At 34.5% G+C, this 22652-nt stretch overlaps 1 protein-coding gene across 1 annotated transcript; it reads left to right on the forward strand.

The window, feature by feature from the left end:
• Positions 1-774: 774 nt before the first annotated feature.
• LOC147073429 (putative peptidoglycan muropeptide transporter SLC46) lies at positions 775-21254 on the forward strand. The gene is made up of 9 exons (XM_085945199.1): positions 775-904; positions 2792-2996; positions 10098-10391; positions 11704-11856; positions 12765-12954; positions 13384-13482; positions 14080-14217; positions 16226-16309; positions 19813-21254. Exons 1-9 carry the CDS (start codon positions 819-821, stop codon positions 20088-20090), a joined length of 1527 nt encoding a protein of 508 aa, XP_085801325.1. The 5' UTR covers positions 775-818; the 3' UTR covers positions 20091-21254.
• The last annotated feature ends 1398 nt before the right edge of the window (positions 21255-22652 follow it).

A 22652-nucleotide genomic window follows, 5' to 3' on the forward strand; every position in this document is an offset into this window, starting at 1 on the left:
TTTATAATTTTTAAAATCTCAAAAATGTTTGTAAAAAAGGGGGGTTTCATGATTTTTTTCGTCACACCATTAGTGATGCGGCCCGCGTTACTTTACAAATATATGTATTTGGCCCGAAGAAATAAAAGATTGAGTATCATTGCGTTAGACAGTTGAAAAATAATATTTGGGAAATGTTGGCAAGCGTATGTAAAAAGGTTCGCCAACCCTGTACTAGGGCTTCCAATATACCGGAGAAATAATACAAACAAGATAGCGGTTTCTTTTAACTAACCGGTTATCCGGGTGAAACGAAAGATTTTGTTATATCTCGCATTTTCAAATATTTCAAATATAAAAAAAAAACAATTAAAATAAAATAAATTAATATATTTTTTTTATTAATGTTTATTTGTTACATAGTATGTAAGTAGATACTTTTTTAATAAGGGAAAGGAATAGTATGAAAAATATAGTATTACGTACTTATAGATTTAGCGTTCGGCCGTGTGAGCAGGTTGCTGTCGGCCGGAAGTATTTTTCTGGTGATTGAAACATAGATATCATTTTTCTGAAGCCTCTTTTGAAAGAGTCGAGGTAAACCTCGGTTTGGAAGCCCTGTCGACTGTGTGAAATGATACGAATACGTTTATTGTTATTTTCAATATAAATGATAAATAAACGAGTATGTAGTGATTGTTTTACTATTATTGGTTTACATTTGCATAACAAGTTTGTCTAATTCTAATTTTTTGTCAAGATGTTGCATTTTTGGTAAGATGAATTAATAGCACCTTTTGAAATAATCGTGAATTCTTCGACAAATCAGTCGCAAAACAATGAGTGCGAATGGAAACATTGTTCTTGACAAATTGGGAGAAAAGTGTACCGAGGAGGAGGTAAAAATATTACACGTGTTTAAGAGGTTAGTGACTTTACATTATAAAAATTACATAATAATATATCCATGTAATTTTATATATTTTTTTGCACCAGTGCAAACATAATAATATTTTTGTATTTTAATGTATAAATGAATATACTCGCAGAATATTACCCACCTTAGGTTTTCTGTATATAATATTATTTATTAAGTAAATAATGTGGCATGATGAATAGCTCTGGGCTGAGAGAAAAATATATTTTTAATTATTATTGAATATCTTGATTATATCTAGTTATATTTAGTTCTTAGATTTAGCCTTGTTAAGAGACCAAAGAAACAAATGTTTTATTTTTCCAAAGTTTACATATACTTAGGTTCTTAACGGCCCACGTGCTCGTCGTAGGTCAAAATTGAGTTTTTATTGTATTTTCAAACCATGATCCTGGACACTCCTTAAACGTTGTAGATAATCTATTTATTTAATTTTGAAGCCTTATTATCCCTCATATTTATTTTAAACATTTGATGACTGCATAAAGTATTTTTGTTACATAAAATAGTATTCTTTTAAACCTCTCGCTCTAATGTTTTAGAATATAGTCATATTTCGGTACATAACTGTGCAGTGGTGTTAAGATTTTTTACATTTATTAATTTTTAAACGCGTTTATAAAACTATAAGTATAATTTATTAGGAGATAATTTTTGTAAAATATTCACGATAAAAAATTATATTGATAATCTCTGTGATCCCAAATTTGACAAGAATTAGGCATTTTATTATTCAAAAAATCGGCAAGATTAACACATTTGAAGATAATTCTAAAGATATTTATTAAAGGCTATGTCTTTGACCATTCAAGTGTGATAAACATCCTACGAATAATGATTGCTTTATAATAATTATTGACCTAAGAATAAGGTAGTGTTTTTTTGAAATACGCCATTTCTTTTGGCATTCCCCAGTGGTTAAGCTACAACATACGGCCGTAGCCATAAATTGACAAAATTATGTGTACATAGGTATGTCTACATCTTTCTAACTTAACATGTTTCCTAACTTTATTGGTTGGCGGAACCCTTGAAACATTTGGAAAAATCTAGTAAAACCCCTATCTATTTGACACATTCTTAAGGTCCGTAAAGCGGTTTCTAGTTTACGTTCTCCATAAACTTTTACGATTTATCGCGAAACTGTTGGTGTAGGTGACAGAATCACATGGTTTTGTAGAGCCCTAGCCGGAAATCACTGTTTTAGAGGGAAGGAGACAGATCGGAATGATAAAAACTCGTTATTAGCAGCATACACGATAAAAGAAGGAGAGAAGAATACTTGATTATCCATTGAAAATAATTATTTTCTCGAGATTACCATGACAACCTACGTGTGTGCGGCTCTCGTGGTGCAGTGGGTAAGGCGCTGGCCTTCCACCCGAGAGTTCTGGGTTCGATTCCCGATCATGACAAAAACATTTATGTGTTTTTCTCAAAGCCTGGGTGTTTGTGATTGTTCAAAATTACTAACAACCACCTTGTACGAAAAATCAAGGACATGGTTATTATTAATTCTAAAAAAAAAAAACCTATGTGTGTTGTGTAACTAGATTTCCATTACAATTGCATTTCAATAATTCCCACATCAATATCAAGTGAAGAAAAACATATTGGTCGACATTGGCATTGAGGAAAATTATAAGAAAAGCTGCTAGGAAGACTCTTTCCTTCAAATAAAAGTTTCCTTCAGATATTCTGTTATACTCGTAGTTATCCTAAAACAATATACGTTAATGATGCCATCGTTTCTCGGCAGTATTTTAAAGAGTTTTGGAAATAGTTTTAGAAAAGACTCGCGATTTTCCATCCCTTAATCTAGTCGGCATAAAAAATCTATCTTTCTGACGCTATAAATAAATTTTAATTTTTCAGCGATGAAACAACGCAGAAAGTGGAAAAAAGTTCATTATGGTCCCAAATCACCCTGGAGCCCATGTGGATTGGAGTGATGATTTCCTTCACCATGAGTTTGATCGCTTTCAACAATCTCTTCCTGCAGAGGGCCTGTTTGGTGGATTTGGGATACTCCGAGGATATGTGCTTAAGATCTGAGGGGTCCGTCAAAGCTAAATTAGAAGTAGGTAGACCATAATAAAATCATCAAAGGCCGGCCACACGCTCATGCTTCACTACAGTATTGCCTGCGCAAACCGGTTTGCGCAGGCAAACCCGTGCGTGTAGACGGCAAAACTGTACACCGCGCAAACCAAAAACTTGCTTGAAGTTTTAACTGCGCAAACCGAGTTTAACAAGCTGCGCTCAGTTCGTCGACGGTTACAGTCTTATTTCATTCATACTTATTTGTTTTTGTTGGATTAAGAATACCTAATATTACACATATTATTATTGTTGGTACGTTTTTTAAATTCATTAAACTCTGCGTAAACAAAATCACAATAGATAAAAAAAATATATCTATAAAATATTCATATTTATGTATGATTTAATTGCAAAATTTTAGATATTTTATAGATAGACTAGTATTTTTTGACTATTATCTATTATGGCTTGGTTTCGCAGGGTTTAATTGAATTTTAAAAACTTACCAACTCCATCTGTAAATTGTAGTCTTTGTCAATGAAAACAAATACGTATGACTGACCAAGCTTAGTGTGCACCATTTATGACGGATCTTAACAGCGTACCTCCATCCTTCGCTACTAGTCAGTGACAAGTCCCTAGACAAAATGCCGACCCTGGGCAGCGCCAAAATCTCGCCCCATTTTTTCTACCGTATTTTGTACCATCCGTGCACGTGTCGTTTCTTGTCACCATGGACGTCGAAGGGCAACGGAAGTAAACTAGACATCGCGAACTCGACAAAAAATACAGTCATTAATTAATACATTTTGTTTTCAGCAGTGAGCTGAATTTATAAATGGAAAGATATTTTCGTTATTACAAAGTTTAAGTAGCTATTTCTATATATACGAAATGATTCTCCTCGATTTGCCGCCCTTAGAGAAACTGTTGCCCCCAAGCAACGCTCTATCTGCCCACCTCCATGGGACGTCACCGTTCTTATTCCAATAATTGTTGAATATTTCTAATGCGGTGGTATTAAGTTATTCATGGTGGGGTTTATTGGCTTAAGGAAGATACTTTTAAAAATTTGCCGAGAAAAATCAATGAAATACATACCTATTTCTTTTTATTTAGATTTTTTATGTAAATCTTACGATTTTCAGTTTTTTATTAATTATTTTGATTTATTAATAAAGCAATAATATTATCCACCGATGTATATTCGAAAATTAATATATCGATTCAGCGAACAGTCATACTCGCGCTCTGATACTAGTAAATAATTCCGATACAATTCCGCCACTTTTTTCCGTCACTGTATTCCGCAACCTTGCTCCGCCACCCTCGCCGATTCGATTTTAATACAATTCTGCGACCTTTGTTGAAACGATTTCGCCATTTTCGCCTTTTCAACTTGCCACCTATAGACACTGCATCACCGTTATTATCGCCCATCCGGAGGATTCCAGACGAACTTCTGCCGCTACTAATAGTCTTTTTTAAGATAGTTATCGACGGCCGAATGATTTATAACTGTTCTGAAGCGTTCATAGCGGGAAACAAACCCATATTACAGCGCCAATAATTACATTCAGTTATTGTTACCGGTATTTGTGCACCAGTTCGTCAAAGCAAGCCAAGATGAGCAGGATCCCCTCGCTCGCCGGTTTGCTGAACCCGGACTATTTTATAAAGTCTCTTTGTTTTCTGTCCATCTCATTTAGCTAGTCGCCACACCGGGCCCCCCTAAGCCCGGGCCTCCAGGCTAAAGTCCTATCAGCCCTCCCACTTGTGGGGGCCATGACGTAGTGTATGTAGGTAACTGCAATTACATATTACTAATATTATCATTTCATCACAGGTTTAACCAGATGCTCATAGAGACATGGTGATAAAAAGAATTAACTCTTTACGAAGCTCATACCGCAAAGAAATGAAAAAGGTGAAAGAATCTGAAAGATCAGGCGCTGGCACTGACGACATATATTTATACACCATCGTTGTGGTACTTTAACCTGAAATGATATGATATGATAATATGATTAAAAACCTATACATTTTCAACCGAAAATAATGAGTAGGTAGCTAACTACTATTTTATTTTTGGACAAAATACTATAATTTTTGGGACCACGTACCTATAACATATACACGCATCAAAAATTTGCTCTAATAGTAAAAAAAGTTGCCTGCGCAAGTTTACTTCAAGATTATTAAAAGTGTAAAGTACTTATTTGGTTGTGGAATACCTACAAAATTTTTGATTATAGTTTGTCGATATTAAATACTTCTAGTAGATGTAGTTAGGTACTCAACAATACGCTGAATACTAATTTTTACCTCTCGGAATAACATTTGGGAAACTCTGTGGGTAGGAGGACCCGCCAAAGACCTTGGCCTGGGGGCCCCTCTTCAGGATGTGGGGGCCATGACCTACCCCCTACGGGACGTCACTGCCACTAGTATATATTATATTTAAGCAAAAAATGCTGATTTATATGCGAGTGTATGTTTCTTCTAAATAGCCATTGTTTGGTCCACTTGGATCTGGAGGATTATTTCTCTTTTATTAACCAATAAACAATAGAAAAGCCCTTGTGACAAAACCAAATCGTCACTTGACACGACATTGCTGCGATTCCGAAAAACAGTGTTTTCACGACGATGACTTCTGTTGTAACGTAATGAGGTTTGCGCAGTTTTACTTGTGCCGTGAGGCCACGCGAGAGTGTTCCATCTTTTTGCACAGGCAAGACCGCGCAGGCAAGTTGCTGCCGTGTAGCCGGCGCATAAAGAGTGAGTAGGTAGCTAATGATGTTTTATTTTAGAATACGTTATTCTTTACTAGTACCTACACACACCAAAAAAATGGACTATAAATAGAATGAACCTTAACGTTATTTCTGTTATAACGTTTGAAATTATTTATAAAACGCATGAAGCATGATTAAGTTGGTAGACTTCACAAATATAATATTATCATAGCTCAGTTTAACTTGATGACACACGTGATGACTGCTGTTTTTACGTTTATTGTGTTTTAAGACTTTTCGGTACTGTTCGGTTAACAGGAATACAGCGGATAACACATTTTGAAAATACCCGATATAATGGATTTTTTGTTAGTTTGGTTTAGTTTAGGCTAGGTTAGGTTAGGTTTGGTTAGGTTAACCAAACAAATACTCCAGTTTATCGGGTATTTTCAAAATCTGTTTTCCGCTGCATTCCTGATAACCGAAGAGTACCGACTTTTCTACTAAATAATAGAGTCGAAGTGTAGTAAAATTAGCTAATAATGGTGATGGAGTGTCTTTTTACAGGCCTTGCAATCTTATTGGCGTATGCATATAACAGAAAACTGCATTCAAGCTATTTACTGCAAATTTGCATGCATAAACCTTAGTTGAATCTGTCGAATACTGACGTCACGTCGCTGACGTAATACGCGTCATGCCGTGGCTAATGTTACCAACTTTTAAATTTAAATTACCCGATAATTAATTTAAAGTTTTGAAATTGTGAATAGGTGTAAAAATGTGCAAACGGTGCCATATAAATTTAATAATTATAAATGAATAATAATCATGAAATTTAAATAATTTATTTGTTATAAAACCATATTCAAAAACTAAAATGATAAAGTATACCCAGTAAACATTTCCATAATATGGCAATACAGCTTCGCGGACTCATTGACAATATTACATACATCTCCATCGATCCACGATCTGTATACATTTTTACAAGCATTTAGCATCATGATGAATCCGATTATAGCACAACGGCACGTTTAAAGTTTCCTACTAAACGCTTGTTGCGATGAACTCATTTTAGGCGTATATTAAAGTAACACTGACAGCTCGCGCTGATCGCTGCCATTTTAAGTTTGGTGCGCATTTCCGTACGCATCTTTGTGATCTTTTATAGTTTTCTTATTTGGCCGATAAACCGCTTACTGCGTTGAATGCCGTTCAAAAGTGTATGAATACGGCACTCTACTTGGCACCGTGTTGGTATTGAAAATTTGAGATCAGGAATCTGTCTGAAGTCTGGATCCGAATCCTGGACTAAGGAAAATGCACATCCTGCATACTCTATTATTAATCAATACAGTATTGTATCTGGAATCCTCATAAAACGTTTGTTAAGCTACCTAGCATTGTTTCATTGGCACAGCTTTTATTTAATACCTATATGGTATAGCCCCATGTAAGCGCTGGAAGGATTTGGAGGCAATTAATGGCCCTGGGATGGTAGGAGGCATTGCCGACTAAAGTAGAACGCCGATACATTCACAACGACTGATCCTAATTTTTCTCCCGTTGTTGTTTATGTATGAACTGTCATTGTTGTATAGAGTGCTCATACTGACGCGTCTGTCATTTTCACAAAGGGAATGATCTGATTTGAATAGATAAGTTAGATAATAAATATTACACTAGCATTAACACACCTTCTAGAAATGTAATGCGTAGATCAATGTTACATATTTTTGGAAATCGATATTATCACCGGTTTTTGTGTGAAGGACTAGTCTGACTTTGACAGCTGATGAATAACAGGAATATATGTTGCGCCTAGTTTCAAAACCCCCTAATACGGTTTTCATACAATTTTGAGTTAGATATATTATATTAAATTTAGAGATATGTTTTTGTCCAATATATTTTGGACAAAGTTATAGTTTCAAAAAAGGCCTAAAACCGTCAATATTTATTATCAAAAATTAGGATTAATTTCAAAACCCCCTAAAACAGTTTTAGTGTGAATTTCAAATACCCCTAAAATGAATAAGCCAATCAGCGGCTGCTCTGATGGTCATGTGATACGGATTTCAATATGTCTGCCTGAAAAAAATTAAAGTGACTTCGTGTTGATCGCTCTGTAGGTTAATAGTATTTTTCGATATTTATAATGAATGTTGTACTGATTAATGTGTCGAAACGTAAACCCAATGAATCAAGGAAGCGTTTAGAAAGAAAATAAATATGGGAAGTCAATATCGAACGCCAAAAACGGTAAGTGAATATTGATAATTTCTACGTCTTATTTGTCCAATAATACAGGGGCGTCTCGTCATACTGTCCCAATTGTTGATTATAAAAATACTTGATTTAAAATAATTACAGTTTACCATTGAAAACGTTAAATATGTACCTATCGACTAAATACTTTTTTCACATATTTTATTAATTATCAGGACCGGTTTTACCAACTTATTATTTTCTGTACAAATATTTAAAAATCCTCAATAACAAAATATAAAGTAGTGACAGCCACTGACTAACTAGAATATAAATAAATTATATGTACACTATACCTATACCATTCATCCGATTACGATAAAGCTTTGGTGAGTTATTGTGTGCACATCTGCCAAGGTTTCTAAATTAGAAAAATCATCTTCTTCTTCGTTATATTTTCTTTTATTCGTATGGTTCCTATACCATTCATCCGATTGCAATGAAACTTTCGTGAGTTGTTGTATGGACACCCGCGAAGGTTTATGAATTAGTACAATCATCATCTTCTTCTTCTTCTTTTACTCTATCTTCTTCTATTCTATCTTCTTCTATTCGTATGCATTGCTATACTATTCATCCGATTGCGATGAAACTTTCGTCAGTTGCTGTGCTCACACCCGCGAAGGTTTATAAATTAGTACAATCATCTTCTTCTTCTTCTTCTTTTATTCTACCTTCATCTATTCGTATGCATTGCTATACTATTCATCCGATTGCGATGAAACTTTCGTCAGTTGCTGTGCTCACACCCGCGAAGCTTTCTGAATGATGGTTGTACTAATTCAGAAACCTTTGCGTGCGTCCGCACAAGTCACCAAAGTTTCACTGAAATTGGATGAATGGTATAGGAACGCATACAAATAGAAGAAGATAGAATAAAAGAAGAAGCAGAAAAAGAAGATAGTTGTAATAATTCAAAAACGAAACGAAGAAAAGCGGGTGTGCGCACAGCAACTGACGAAAGTTTCATCGCAATCGGATGAATGGTATAGGAACGCACACCCATACAAGAAGATAGAATAGAAGAAGAAGATGGTTGTACTAATTTAGAAACCTTTGCGAGTGTGCGCACAGTAACTGACGAAAGTTTCATCGCAATCGGTTAAATGGTATAGGAACGCATGCAGGACAAACAAACATTCATTTTTATATATAAGTATAGACTACTGTTCTATTTCATTATTATTTGTAATATTTTTAATTATATAATATGTATGTATGCAATAGTAAATTCTATATCGTTAACATAATTTATATTGTTAATTTTAGTTACCTACTTCGAATAAATATTTTTTTTAATTTGTACAAAACATATTTATTTTTTCTCCAAGAAATATAACCACAGGACGCCTTTTGCAATTTTTTCATGCGCCTCTCCATGCATTACCCCTAAAATCATACATGTTAATTTCAAAAGCTTCTAAAATGGTAGTTGAGTTTCAAAGTCCCCTAAAATGAAAATCATTTGATTTTTAATATATTCTCTCAGTAAAATATGCAAAAAGTGAGTAAGGGATACTAAATATTATACTCTTTATAAATCAAATATTAAATACATAATGTTCACGCATTCAATAGATATGACTTTTTATCATTTTTCTCAGAACTGTCAAAAGTAGTTTTAGTGGCTTTTGAAACTAGACGCTTCATATATTATTTATTAATAACACTGATAGATTGATTTGAGATTTTTTTATAATTCAATTTTAAGCGAAAAAGGGCGAATCAATATGTCAAGCAATCAGGGATCTGAATTCGACAGCTAAAAAGTGGACCACTCGTTGTTTGTGCAAAAAGTTGTGCTCAGGCGTTATTAATCTAAAGATGGCGGTGTAGGAGGTCATGATTCGATTAATTTAACTTTGCAAAGTCTTTTTAACTCGGTTAAAGCACACTTGATTGCGTGGGGACCACAGTCTTTGAAAACTGCTCTTGAGATATTTCAAGTCATAAAAAAATGCCGATACTTCACATCAATCGTAGGAGCCTTCAGATCATTTGATTCACTCAGGATGGCAAACAATATTTTTTATTTACTGTAGGCTATGGTAAAAGTTAAATTTAACCATATAAGTAAGTAGTTACTAGTACTATTCAACATGAAGACATTTCCCAATTTGTATTTCTAGACGGAAGCTCAAACAATCGTCTCGTCTTTGGCGATCACCAGCGGGTTCATTGGAGGAGTTATAACGAGTACACTTCTCGTTTTTGTTGGACCTTGGAGTGACAGTAGTGGAAGAAGGAAACCTCTCATCATACTGCCAATCGTCGGCGCCATTATAACTAGTCTTGGCTTGCTCATAATGCAGGCCTTCCCCATGGTTTCCACCATATGGATGATATATATCGACGTGATTCCGCTGGCTATTGGAGGAAATTTTGCACTTCTTTCTATGGCAGCGTTCAGTTACCTGGGAGATGTAAGTTAATAAATAAATAAAATTCACTAGCTCTATTTTTTAATGGTATATTTCGACATGAATTTAATGTCAATACAATACCGCGTTCTATTTCCAATAGAACATCTCAACGTGAGCAATGACGTGGATCCTGCGATGAAAATATGGATCGGTAAAAAATGATGAAGTAGTATGACAAACTATACAACGTATCCAAGGATTCGCGACTTTCTAGCGAAACTTAGACATTTAAACCAGTGGTGGCTCAACGACTTTCTATATGGTGGGGTTTATCCATTAATTATTATTACATATATATACCTACCTACTATTTTTTATTTTTTTTAAATAACCATGCCCTTGCTTTTTCGTACAACTACCTACTTTGTCATATTATACATTTTGTATGAAGCAAGCTACTTTAAATAATATGATTATATTAAAGGGAAATGAGTAATTTTTCAGAATTAATAATATATTATTATGATTATCGGAGTCGTCACTTAATCACGTTTAAAAAGCCTGTTTTAGAATATAAACCGAATTAATAATAATACGCATTATAGACTTACTATTGTCGGTTTTGAACAACGACATACTGTGAGCTTTTTTTACTCACCTCAAGGTTATTTGAATCGCTCCCCGGTATGTGTATGCATTCGCATTCTTTGTAGAACGAGATTTGTACCGCGACGACGGGACGGAACCGGATCAACCCGGTCAGCGAAAAATAGATTTCATAGCTTTATTAATTTGTACATATGTGTCAGGTGGGTACTTAATTTAATTAATTCCTTTATAAACTCGTAATCATTATGTTATTAGATAATAATTTACAACCATTGCTTTATTTATTTGTATAATAATAATAAATTTATCTATAAAATAGCGTCGGGTTTAGATGGATGAAATAAATAATTAAATAAGTTCATTTAATCATTTAATGAAGTAGGTATATTATATCCAATAATAAAAATATCTGACGTAGGTATATTTATGCCATGATATGAATGTGGGGATGGTCCCTATGAACCCTTACGGTAGAACCGCTCTGCTTGCTTCGCTTTCCAAAAAATATGCTTGGTAGAATTCCAATGAAGACTATGTCCGAGGAAAAACTGACTACGTTGGGGATCGATTGAAGCAACTGATGACCCAAAAGGTGGAGGATTGACGAGGCTTCATTTAGGTTGCAACGCTATCGAAGAAAAGGTAGGTAGATTATTAAAACGATCACTTAGGATTAAAGTATATTACTAGCAATACTAATAGGATTATTAGATCCCTGTAAATTTAAAATAAAATAAGGAATCTTTTTTATTAATTATTACAGATATGTTATAAAACTGGTCGATGTATCACAACTGTAATGGGATCAAACAGTGCTGCTATAACTACATCTACGGTCATTGGAAGTGCTCTTGGCCCTATTTTATATAGAACTCTCGGATTTATTGGACTTTTTTCCATATCATTGGTATTAGAGGTAGGTACTGTCATTTTCCTCCATTTTCGAAAGTGAGAAGCACGCTGTCACTTTGTTTCTTTGCATGGATTTTCGTCTGGATTCAGGACTTGGAGGTGGACAAATAACACACCGGAATTGTGATGGAAACGACGAGATGTATTGTCGTTTAATATTATCTAATGGTTACATTTTTTCACAGTTACAATTTATTTTATATGAAGCGCGAGTTAACGATGTTTTCTGTTTGGCCGTCTGGCACGTATTACCCGCCATCTTGTGTTTCGTTTTCAACGAGAACGTTGTCGAAAAACGGCGACGTTGCAAATATTTTTCAACGGTCGTGATTTACGGCATTGCCGGCTTTATTATTATTTATTTTCGTGATCAACCCTTACTATTTGTTGGATTTGATGCCGACTTGGGCCTCTCCAGATACACAGAAACATCCCCAAATGGTGACCATTACTCACTTATGTAAATTATATAGTAATATTCTTTTACATTCATCGACAATTGCAATGTATGCAGGGAAGCACCAATGTTTCCGCCGCCTAAATTAGAAAAATATTATTTCAGTGGAAATATGTTGAAAGTCAAAGAAAATTTGAAAAAATATTTTATTGATAACAAAATATTCAAAACAAAAATGTATCTATTAAATAATATAACATTCTGAATTATAATGCAAAGCACTAAATCAATGAATGACGGACGCTCAAATTTGTAAAACTATTTTTAATGACATTGAAGAAAATTGCGCCGCAGGCAACTTTTAATTATGTACCCGTGAAAAAAACTCATAAGACAGAACAGTTGAAATTGCAAATTATCAAAAAAATGTCTCAAATTGCAAGGCTTCGTATTTTTCGCTAGGTGCCTCTGGTGAAATAAACATCCCCCTTAAATGTTTTTCACATAAATTACAGGTGTCCTCATTGCTCTATGCCATGTGGAAAGTGCATGACATAAATGTATCTGAAAAGGTTCCAAATCTTTTGGACTTAACCCTTCCTTTCCAGGCATTAAAATGTGTTTTCAAAAAGAGGGAAGGCAATAAGAGAAAAATAATTATACTCATGATGATTCTACCGTGCTCCAATTCTGCTGTTATGGCAGGTGGGTACATTCCATTATTATTCTCCTTTTTATTGACTGTGACACCTGTTTTTGTTTAATTATCTGTTTTATTAAACTTCTCAGATATATATATTATTATATTGCAAAAAGATTTTGAAAAAAAAAATATTGGTAAGTACCGGGTGGTTCTGATATAGGTATGTTTCATAAAGAATTAAACATTATTAAATCGTGTGTATTGTTCATTTAATAAAAAAAGTAATTAAACTAAAAATCTGCTGTTTTTGCTAGAATTTTATATGTTTAGTGGTATGTAGGTATCTGGACTATAAATTTTTGACCTCTCAAAGATAATTGGCCATCTCACTTTCTACAATACGAGTAACTAATTTCGTTATTATTTATAATTGTAATACGTACTCAATTCCTATATTTCATTTAAATAATTTCATATTTTTCTTTTAACAGAGCTATCAATCACATACTTATATCTTAGAAAACAATTTGATTGGACTGAAACGGAATTCGGAATACTTCTAGGGTATAGAAGCATTATTCACGTAATTGGTAAGAAAACTAAAATCCATTTATGTATTTACTTTGTTAAAATATATAGGCAATGTAATAGCTATGATAAGAAATCAGTAACTAAAAAGTTTCAATGACAACATAATATATTACTTTTCCTTTGAATGGATATGTACGATTATGATCTCAAAATTAGTTACCTACCTATATAAAGAATAAAATGCATTTTTCATCTAAAACAAAACTAATCTCATAATGACAATGTTTTTACCTCAGTTGTCGACTAAATATAATACAAAGTTATATGTAATTCTGAATGTAATAAAAATATTGCAAAACACAACATTAACAAATTCAATTGGCTAACTGTTAAGCCGTGTCCACATTGGCGACAAGTTGCTGGCAACCTCATTAAATTTCGATTACAATAATTTTTGCTCAAACGAATTTTGATAATTATCGTGAAATTTAATGAGGTTGCCGGCAACTTGTTGCCAGTGTGGACACGGCATTAGGATGTCACATTTTTTGTATAATACCGAAGGGTCTCAGTAAAGTTTCTTAATTACTAAGGTAATGTATATTTATTTGCATCAATTAGTTATCTATGTGAAAACCTATTTTAAACCTTTCCAGGTATGATCTTGATAGTGAAGTTACTGAAACATAAATTGAAACTGAGAGACGAAGTTATCGGGTTGATAGGAGCGATTTCGCAATTAGCTGCAGCAATCGCCTTCATGCTCAGTTTTCAAAGGTGGATGATTTTTGTATGTAAGTCATGTTATGTTATGAGATTATGCATCAATTCGGTATTAAAACTAATTACTATTATTCTTATCATAAATAATTGAATGTAAATAATTTGTATTTACGGAATATTATGATATATTTAATGTACCTACTAATGAAGATTTTTGGGTGGTGGTTAATTATTTTCCAAAACATATCGCACCTAGTCTCCCATCTCCCAAGTCAGAGAATATCAACTATTACCCACTGGTCTATTAGCAGTGGACTGTATAGTTTTAAGGTGATGCTGGTTTCCGGATCTAGGAGAAGGGGTAACAGGATGCCTGACACTGACCTTTTATGATGTTGATGATGGCTCCGTGGTCTGATTGCACTGTCACTCGCGCGGTATTGTTTGTTGGGTTACCTGGGTTACTTGAAGGTACACTGTTGATGGATGATATTTGATATATGAATGATGGACGCGACTAGGGAGTGCAATACCGAATGAATATATCAATACCGGTATTTCTTATTGAATACCGGTATTAATATCGGTATTCGTCAAAACATATTACAGAAAAAAATAAGTACCTATCAATAAATATGACTATTAAAATATATTTAAAACAATATTTTATAGCAACCTAAAGTGCCTTTGTAAATATGCATAGACCATAATATTTTACAAATGCTAATTTTTACAAATACAATAAGTCCGGGTACAGAAAAATCTATCTGAAATTCAACGTTTGTTGAATATACTATCTACTTGGGAATATAAGCCACGAATGTTATCTTTTTCGAAATCATGTTGATTAATCGCGACAATTATTAGTCTATGAGTAAATTTGAGGGGTTTTTAATATAATTTAACTTTTGTTAGTATCAGACAATATATTTGCATTTTGACAGTATACAACTCATATATTCAATTAAAATTAAAACAATATAGTAGTAAGTAATATCAAAAAACATTAATTTCATTTTGGAAAAACATAAATGTGTATTCTTTCTTAATACCGAAAATACCGGTATATTGGATTTTTGAAACCGGTATTTCGGTATCGATAAATAATTATTGTAATACCGGTTATGAAATACTGGTATTACAATCCCTAGACGCGACGTTCAACTAATGTCGAACAGATATGTTTTGAGTTAACCTTTGAATAACTCTGTATAACGCTGTGCGGCAATACGCACATTCGTTTTCTTGAGCTGACTTCACGCGCTATAGAGGTTTTAAAGTAACTCAATGTTATTTGCGTCACGGTATATCATGACCCGTGACTGCCGGTCACTTGGTCTTGTGACAATAATACTGGGATTTGAGAGAGGTGGGAAGTATGGATGAATGCAAATATAAATGGCACAGCCACGCACCACATTTTTTATATATATATTTAATAATTTTTTTTCAACCATGTCCGATCCTAATAGGATAATCTGGTGGTGTGGCGGTTTGTATTGACAGATTTTGTTTTTACGAGAAATGGATGTCAGCCACTTGCTCAACATATTAGGTCCATACTCTGACTCATACACAGATTAAAAAACAATATGTGTACTTGCCAGATACAGGATTCGAACCTGGGACCCACGACGCAATAGGCCAACGCTTAAGCCGCGCGGCCATCGTGGGTGCAATATATGGGTGTATAATAATATTATGTTCTATTATTGCAGTTGAAAATACTAAGTTAATTATATTTGATATTTTTCTTAAACATAAATTGAATGTTTAAATAATATCAAATCAAAACAAGTATACCTTCTCTAGTGTATGAAAAACTTTAAGTTCTGTCTATTTATTTTTATATTACTAATATGAATAATTAATAGAACATAATTAAACTAATTTGAAAACATGTTATTTTACTTGTGACAGTTTAGTTGTAAGAGAGCAATGTGTGGTGCGTATATTAGAATTCGAATGGTATTCGAACCTTTTAATCATTTTCCCACTGTCGTGTTATTAAACTTATGCAATACATTATAATGAATAAGTACCTAAATCGAAATAAATCTTTTTTTCCCCATTTATTAGTTTCCATCCTTGGCATTCTCAAAAGTGGAGTAAAAATAGCAGAGCGACCAGTTTTGAACAAACAGATTGTTGCTTCTGAACAATGTATGTATCTTAATAGCGAAGGGTGGAAGTAGGCTATTAAGATCCGTTATAAATAGTGCACATTTAACTTTGGTAGTCATACGTATTTGTTTTTATTGATCTAAGACTTCAATTATTTACAGATGGTATTGGTTAGTTTTTAAAAATCAATTGAACCCTGCCTAAACCAAACCATAATAGTTTTGGTATATTTTGGGCGATACGACAACATTGTACACACTTTTTCATTCATACTTATTTGTTTTCATTGAATTAAGAATAGGTACATATTATTACACGTCATATCGTTCGTTCATTTTTTTAATTCATTAATAATTATAATAGATAAAAAATATTATTCTATCTATAAATTATTCAAAATTATGTATAATTTAAGTGAATAATTTGAGGTATTTTATAAATAGACGAGTATTTTGGACTATTATCTGTCATGGCTTGGTTTCGCAGGGTTAGTTGAATTTTAAAAACTAACGAACTCTATCTGTAAATTGTAATCTTATTTCAATGAAAGCAAATATGTACGTATGACTGACAAATTTAAATGTGCACTATTTATGGCGGATCTTAACAACCTATCTTCACCCTTCGCCACTGGTGAATCTATATACCTATATAAATAATATTTCTTAATAACGCTCAACATGTTTGACCTGAATTCCATTTATAAAAACAATGTGTCCAAAAATCAGTTTACCTTTTAAGGGGGTACGTGCGCCGCGTAGGTCAAAATGGAGACTTTATGCTATTTTCAAAGCATGATCCTAGACATTCCTTAAACGTTGTAGATAATCTCTATATATATAAAAAATCTCGTGTCACGATGTTTGTGGTCAAACTCCTCCGAAATGGCTCGACAGATTTTTATGAATCTTTTTATGTATATTTGTTAGGTATGAGAATAGGTCAACAAGTATATTTCATACCGCTAGATGATTAAGGTATCTCTATCCAGAAAAATTTTCTTTTATTTTTTTGACAATTTTTTTTTTGTATTTTTTTTATTATTTGGCATAAAAAATACCTATAACTCCAAATTTTCACCCTCCTACCCCTACCCTCCCATTTTTTAATCGCGATTTTATTATTTTTGTATGAAAAAATTTAACCGTCGTCAAACAGAACGAAATTATTTATGTTGTTGAATGACAGATGGCGCTACGTCCGAGAAGAATTCAAGAGAAGCGTCGCGTCATTTTGACATTTCATTCGGCATACCACAACGCAGTGCGTGCAAAATTTTGTACGATTTATTTTATTTATCTATTTTTATGTGCGTGTATTACAGTGCACAATGCCAGCAAGACGCAAGGGGGCCATTTGGGCCGTAGAACGAATAAAGCAACAAACATGCGAAATAGTAGAGCAGAAAGAACAGACGAACAAATCCAACAAGATAACAAAAACGTGCGTGTAAGCATGTCGCAATTGCGTGCATCCCAATCACAAGAGGCACAAGCTGAACAAAATCAACAACGACAATTGGAACGGAGCCAAGCGCGCCGGTTCGTAGTTAACACACGCAGAGCAAATGACCGACAACGCCAACAAGTACATCGAACATTTACATCCGCTTCGTTCCTTCGTCTCGCATTCGAGTACGAGCCAGATATTGAATATTCCGCTCATCCGAAAGTGCTGATTGGTGCTATGGACAAATAATTTCCCCATTGTCATGCACTCAAATTCAAACATGAGTCAGCCGGGATGTGTTGCGCATCAGGAAAAGTGCAACTACCAGAAATTGAGATACCACCAGAACCATTTGAACGGTTCCAGATTCAAACCTATTCCTGAAGTCCATTCGCACATTCAATTCACGCTTCCAAATGACTTCGTCCGGAGCAACATAAATAGTTCACAATACTGCGGCAAATGGTCAACAATTCCATTATACGTTCAAAATCAAAGGCCAAGTATACCACAAAGTAGGCTCATTGCTGCCAATGCCAAACGAACCACATACATTTTTACAAATCTACTTCATGGACGGTGAGGACATCAATCATGTGGATGCACGTTGCGGCTACAATAGCCTCAATTCGCCCAATGCCAGGCGCATCGTCGGCGAACTGGACACTCTGTTGAATGAGCACAATGAATTATTGAAATTCTTCAAAGCACACATGCACGAATTGCAAAGAGACAATCACGCTATTGTCATTAATCCTGATAAAACACCAGCTGGAGAGCACGTACGTCAATTCAATGCGACTGTTGTTGACGACATTGCTGGAATCATAGTTGGCGACCGCACATCGACGCGAGAAATCGTGATTTGAAGAAGAAACAATAATCTGGAGTTCATCGCTAACACACACCGTTCATAAGACGCTCTCCAATATCCGCTAATTTTCTGGAATGGACAAGACGGATATTGCATAAACATTAAACAATGAGATCCTGTCACAGATAATTCATTCATTATGAACATCATTACTCATTTTGAATTGAGAAAATGAATGGTTGATGTTTTTTTTGTTTTTATCGGCGGTCATCATCTACAGCGCTCCATTCCTCTTTCTGTCATAGATCCCATCCCCACACACTTACGATACATTCGTTATTTTTTATTTAACAACCAAAATATTCACTAGAAATAATTTATATAGCAGAACAACGTTTGCCGGGTCAGCTAGTCTATTTATATAATTTTGAAGCCTTATTATCCTTTATATTTATTTTAAACATTTGATGACTGCATAAAGTATTTTTATTACATAAAATAGTATTCTTTTAAACCTCTCGATCTAATGTTTTAGAATATAGTAATATTTCAATACATCCATGTGCAGTGGTGCTAAGATTTTTTAGATCTATTAATTTTTAAAAGCATTTATAAAACCACTAGTAAAATTTATGTTGACATTATTATAGTGAAATATTTACGATAAAAAATTATATTGATAATCTCTGTGATCCCAATAATTATTCAAAAAATGGGCAAGATTAACACATTTGAAAATAATTCTAAAGATACTGATTATAAGCTATGTCTTTGACTATTCAAATGTGATAAACATCCTATGAATAATGATTGCTTTATAATAATTATTGACTTAAGAATAAGGTAGTATTTTTTTTAATGAAATATGACTATATTCTAAAACATTAGAGTGAGAGTTTTAAAATAATATTATTTTATGTAATAAAAATATTTTGTGCAGTCATCAACTGCTTAAAATAAATAAACTTAAAGGATAATAAGGCTTCAAAATTATATAAATAGCTGATTATCTAAAACGTTTAAGGAATGTCTAGGGTTATGCTCTGAAAATAGCATAAAATCTTCATTTTGACCTACGCTGAGCACGTGGGCCGTTAATATTTCTAAGAAGCATTACTCTTCAAACATTTATTGAGATTGACTTCTGCAATTTTTATCTGGAGGTCAACTGGAATCTTTAAAAAAAATGAGTAAGTAATCTGCTAAATGTAGGTGACTTAATGATTATTGATAAGTCATTTCTAAAAAATAATAAAAATGAATTACTTTTTATTTTCAGGCAAAATATCCTGCATAACAGCGGTCCTGACAAAATGCACGTCCTTTGTCATAATACCTCTAGCTAATTACGTGTATAATGTAACTCTCACATTGCTACCGAGCAGTTTTATGTTAATAAGTATCGCAGGAAGTATTTTACCGTTAATTTGCTATGGATTGGTGAAAAAGGAACCAACCAAGACTGAAGTAATAGAACAATTAATATGTAATACGAACGAATTGTGTTTACCTATAAATAACCAGAATAATAAGGTTATAAACGATAATACGCATTAAGGAATATAAAAAAACAGTGCCAAGTACATAACTCTAACAATATCAGGTACAAGTCGGTTTACAGGAAACCAGACGGTAACCGTGTCAATTTTCATAGCCGATTTTGACAAAATTTATGAATTCAAAAATGAAAACCTAACCTAACATAACAAATAATTCAGTTTATCAGCTATGTTTAAAATTTGTTTGCCGCTGGCTTCCTGTAAACCGAAAAGAAGCCAATAATAAAACAATAGAACAGTGATCCTCAACCTCTTTTATTTGGGCGAATCGTTAAAACATTTTGTAAACTCTCGGTAAAGTAGCTATGCGTGCGTAACGAAGTATGGTCACTACTGTTAGTAAATAATAATTTAATTTTGAAAAAAAGTACATTAACTACCAAGGAAGATAAAAATTAATGGAAACTGGCTTACCCTGCCGGGGAACGGTAGCACTTTTGAAGCAGGCTTCGTTTTATTATTTTATGCCAAAAAACCAAGAGACTGAAAGCGTGCCGACCAGTGGCAAAGGGCGGAGGTAGGCTGTTGAGATCAGACATTGTTACGATGTAACATTCCTGGCGGAACAATTTGTATTCAATTGATGGTCCGCATGGAATTTATTACAATGGCAACCGCCAGTTCTCACGTTGGCATACCCACGGAGCAACTGAAATCCGACGGAACTGAAACTAAAATTCCAACCAGTATCTAGCTAATGCTGGTGCTCCATTGGCACACAAGTCAGCTGATTTATAGTCTTTGGACTTTTTTTTCGCGTGGAGCACCCCAGATCTGCGGAGTTTTTAATCCGCAGACCAGGCTCGTTGGATTTCAAATATGTTTGATATTTTACTCTCCGAGTTGCCAGACTTCATCCGTCGATCACTAGATAAATTCGATTTGATGTTAATACGCAATCATTCGGACCGAAAAAAAATTGTAATTGTTTTAAATATTTTATCGACTGATTTGTTAATTTACACATGAGAAAATGAGAGATTTATCAATTATTTTTTTAATTGAGAATTTGTGTATTTATTAAATTCATAAAAGAAAACGTAAAACTGTGTTGTGTTGTTTTCATTGCTCCATTATTTTATGCAAGTCTATAACTTAACTATAACTATAACTTCTTGTAAATAGTTATTTGTTATTAAATACAGTGGGTTATATAAATTTCAATCTTCATTTATTTTTATTGTTTCCCCATATTTTGTGTTCTACTTTCAGTAAGAGACTTTGAATCTGATGATGCCCATATTAAATCTTGTAAGTGGATCTCAGCGGCGAACTTCTGAGGCCACGTTGGTTTCGGGAGCTTACTCCTATTGGGGCAGGCTTATACTTAAAAAGAAGACCGAGACTTGAGGTTATGGCCCCACATCCTGAAGCGGATCCCCAGGCTAAGATGTTTGGAGAACCCCCCTACCTATCACTAAGGGTAAAGGCAGTCTGACGCGCTACATTAGCGTTTTCCATGGTGTAGGTACGCGGTAAAATTAAGATTGTAGCGCGGGACCTCTCACTCGCACCGAATACTTTCTCCCTCGCACCGCGGCCGTCGCCTACAGTCCACGCGGGCGCCTCCCATCGAGGCGTTCCCTACCTGCGCGCGCTGGCGTCTCCGCTGGACGGCGAGGAGAGGGTCGCCCGGATGGCAATATAAGGCGCTACGCAGCCCCAAACAAATCAGTTAACCTTGAGCCAGCTTGGCCTTGACTCAGCATAGTAGTCTTGCTTACATTGATAACGGTACACACGGCTTTCCGTGACTCTATCAGTGTACAGTGAGCTACTCTTGCAAACTCATCTCAACATAGTAGTCTTGCTTATACTGACAACGGTACACACGGCTTTCCTTGACTCTATCAGTGTACAGTGAGCTATTGTGGTGAGGTTGGTACGAGCTCAGGTTTCGCCATAGTTTCGCCTTCAACAACACAACGAACCCTTACGAATTTATTTATTAAGGAAGTACCTACTTATACCCTTATAAATTGGCGCCCAACGTGGGGCTGAAAGTGAAAATGGCGTCCGTAAATCTGACAAGCGATCAGTTTAAGGATTTGATAAAAGAGCTGACAAAAGACGCAAAACATGGAAGTTTTGCGCAGTGTACAGCAAGATATGATGGGACCAACAATAGCAGCCAAGTGGAAGCATTCATCGCAGCTGCGACTGTGTTCAGGACGATCGAACACATCAACTAGTATAATTCACTGATTGGATTACAGCTTCTATTGGAGAAACATGCTGCTACATGGTGGATGGGAGTGAAAGATACCATCACTTCCTGGGAGGATGCAATGGCGGGGCTTAGGCACGTTTTTGTACCCAAAAGGCACGCGTACAAGGTGTATACGGAGTTATGCACAGTCAGTCAGAAAACAAACAAACTGACTGATTTATTTATCAACCAGAAAAGAGCTCTGTTAGCAGAACTCCCAGCTCCGGCATACTCGGAATCAGTGCAGATTGACATGATATTTGTTCAACTGCACATACAAATACGCGATGGAATGCCGCGAAACACTATCAAAAGTTTCGACGATCTCATCAAAAGGGCTCGAGAGATCGA

This window comes from Rhyacophila brunnea, unplaced genomic scaffold (assembly GCF_057557595.1).
Source record: "Rhyacophila brunnea isolate RB1 unplaced genomic scaffold, BYU_Rbru_1.0 scaffold_18, whole genome shotgun sequence".
Taxonomy (NCBI): Eukaryota; Metazoa; Arthropoda; class Insecta; order Trichoptera; family Rhyacophilidae; genus Rhyacophila; species Rhyacophila brunnea.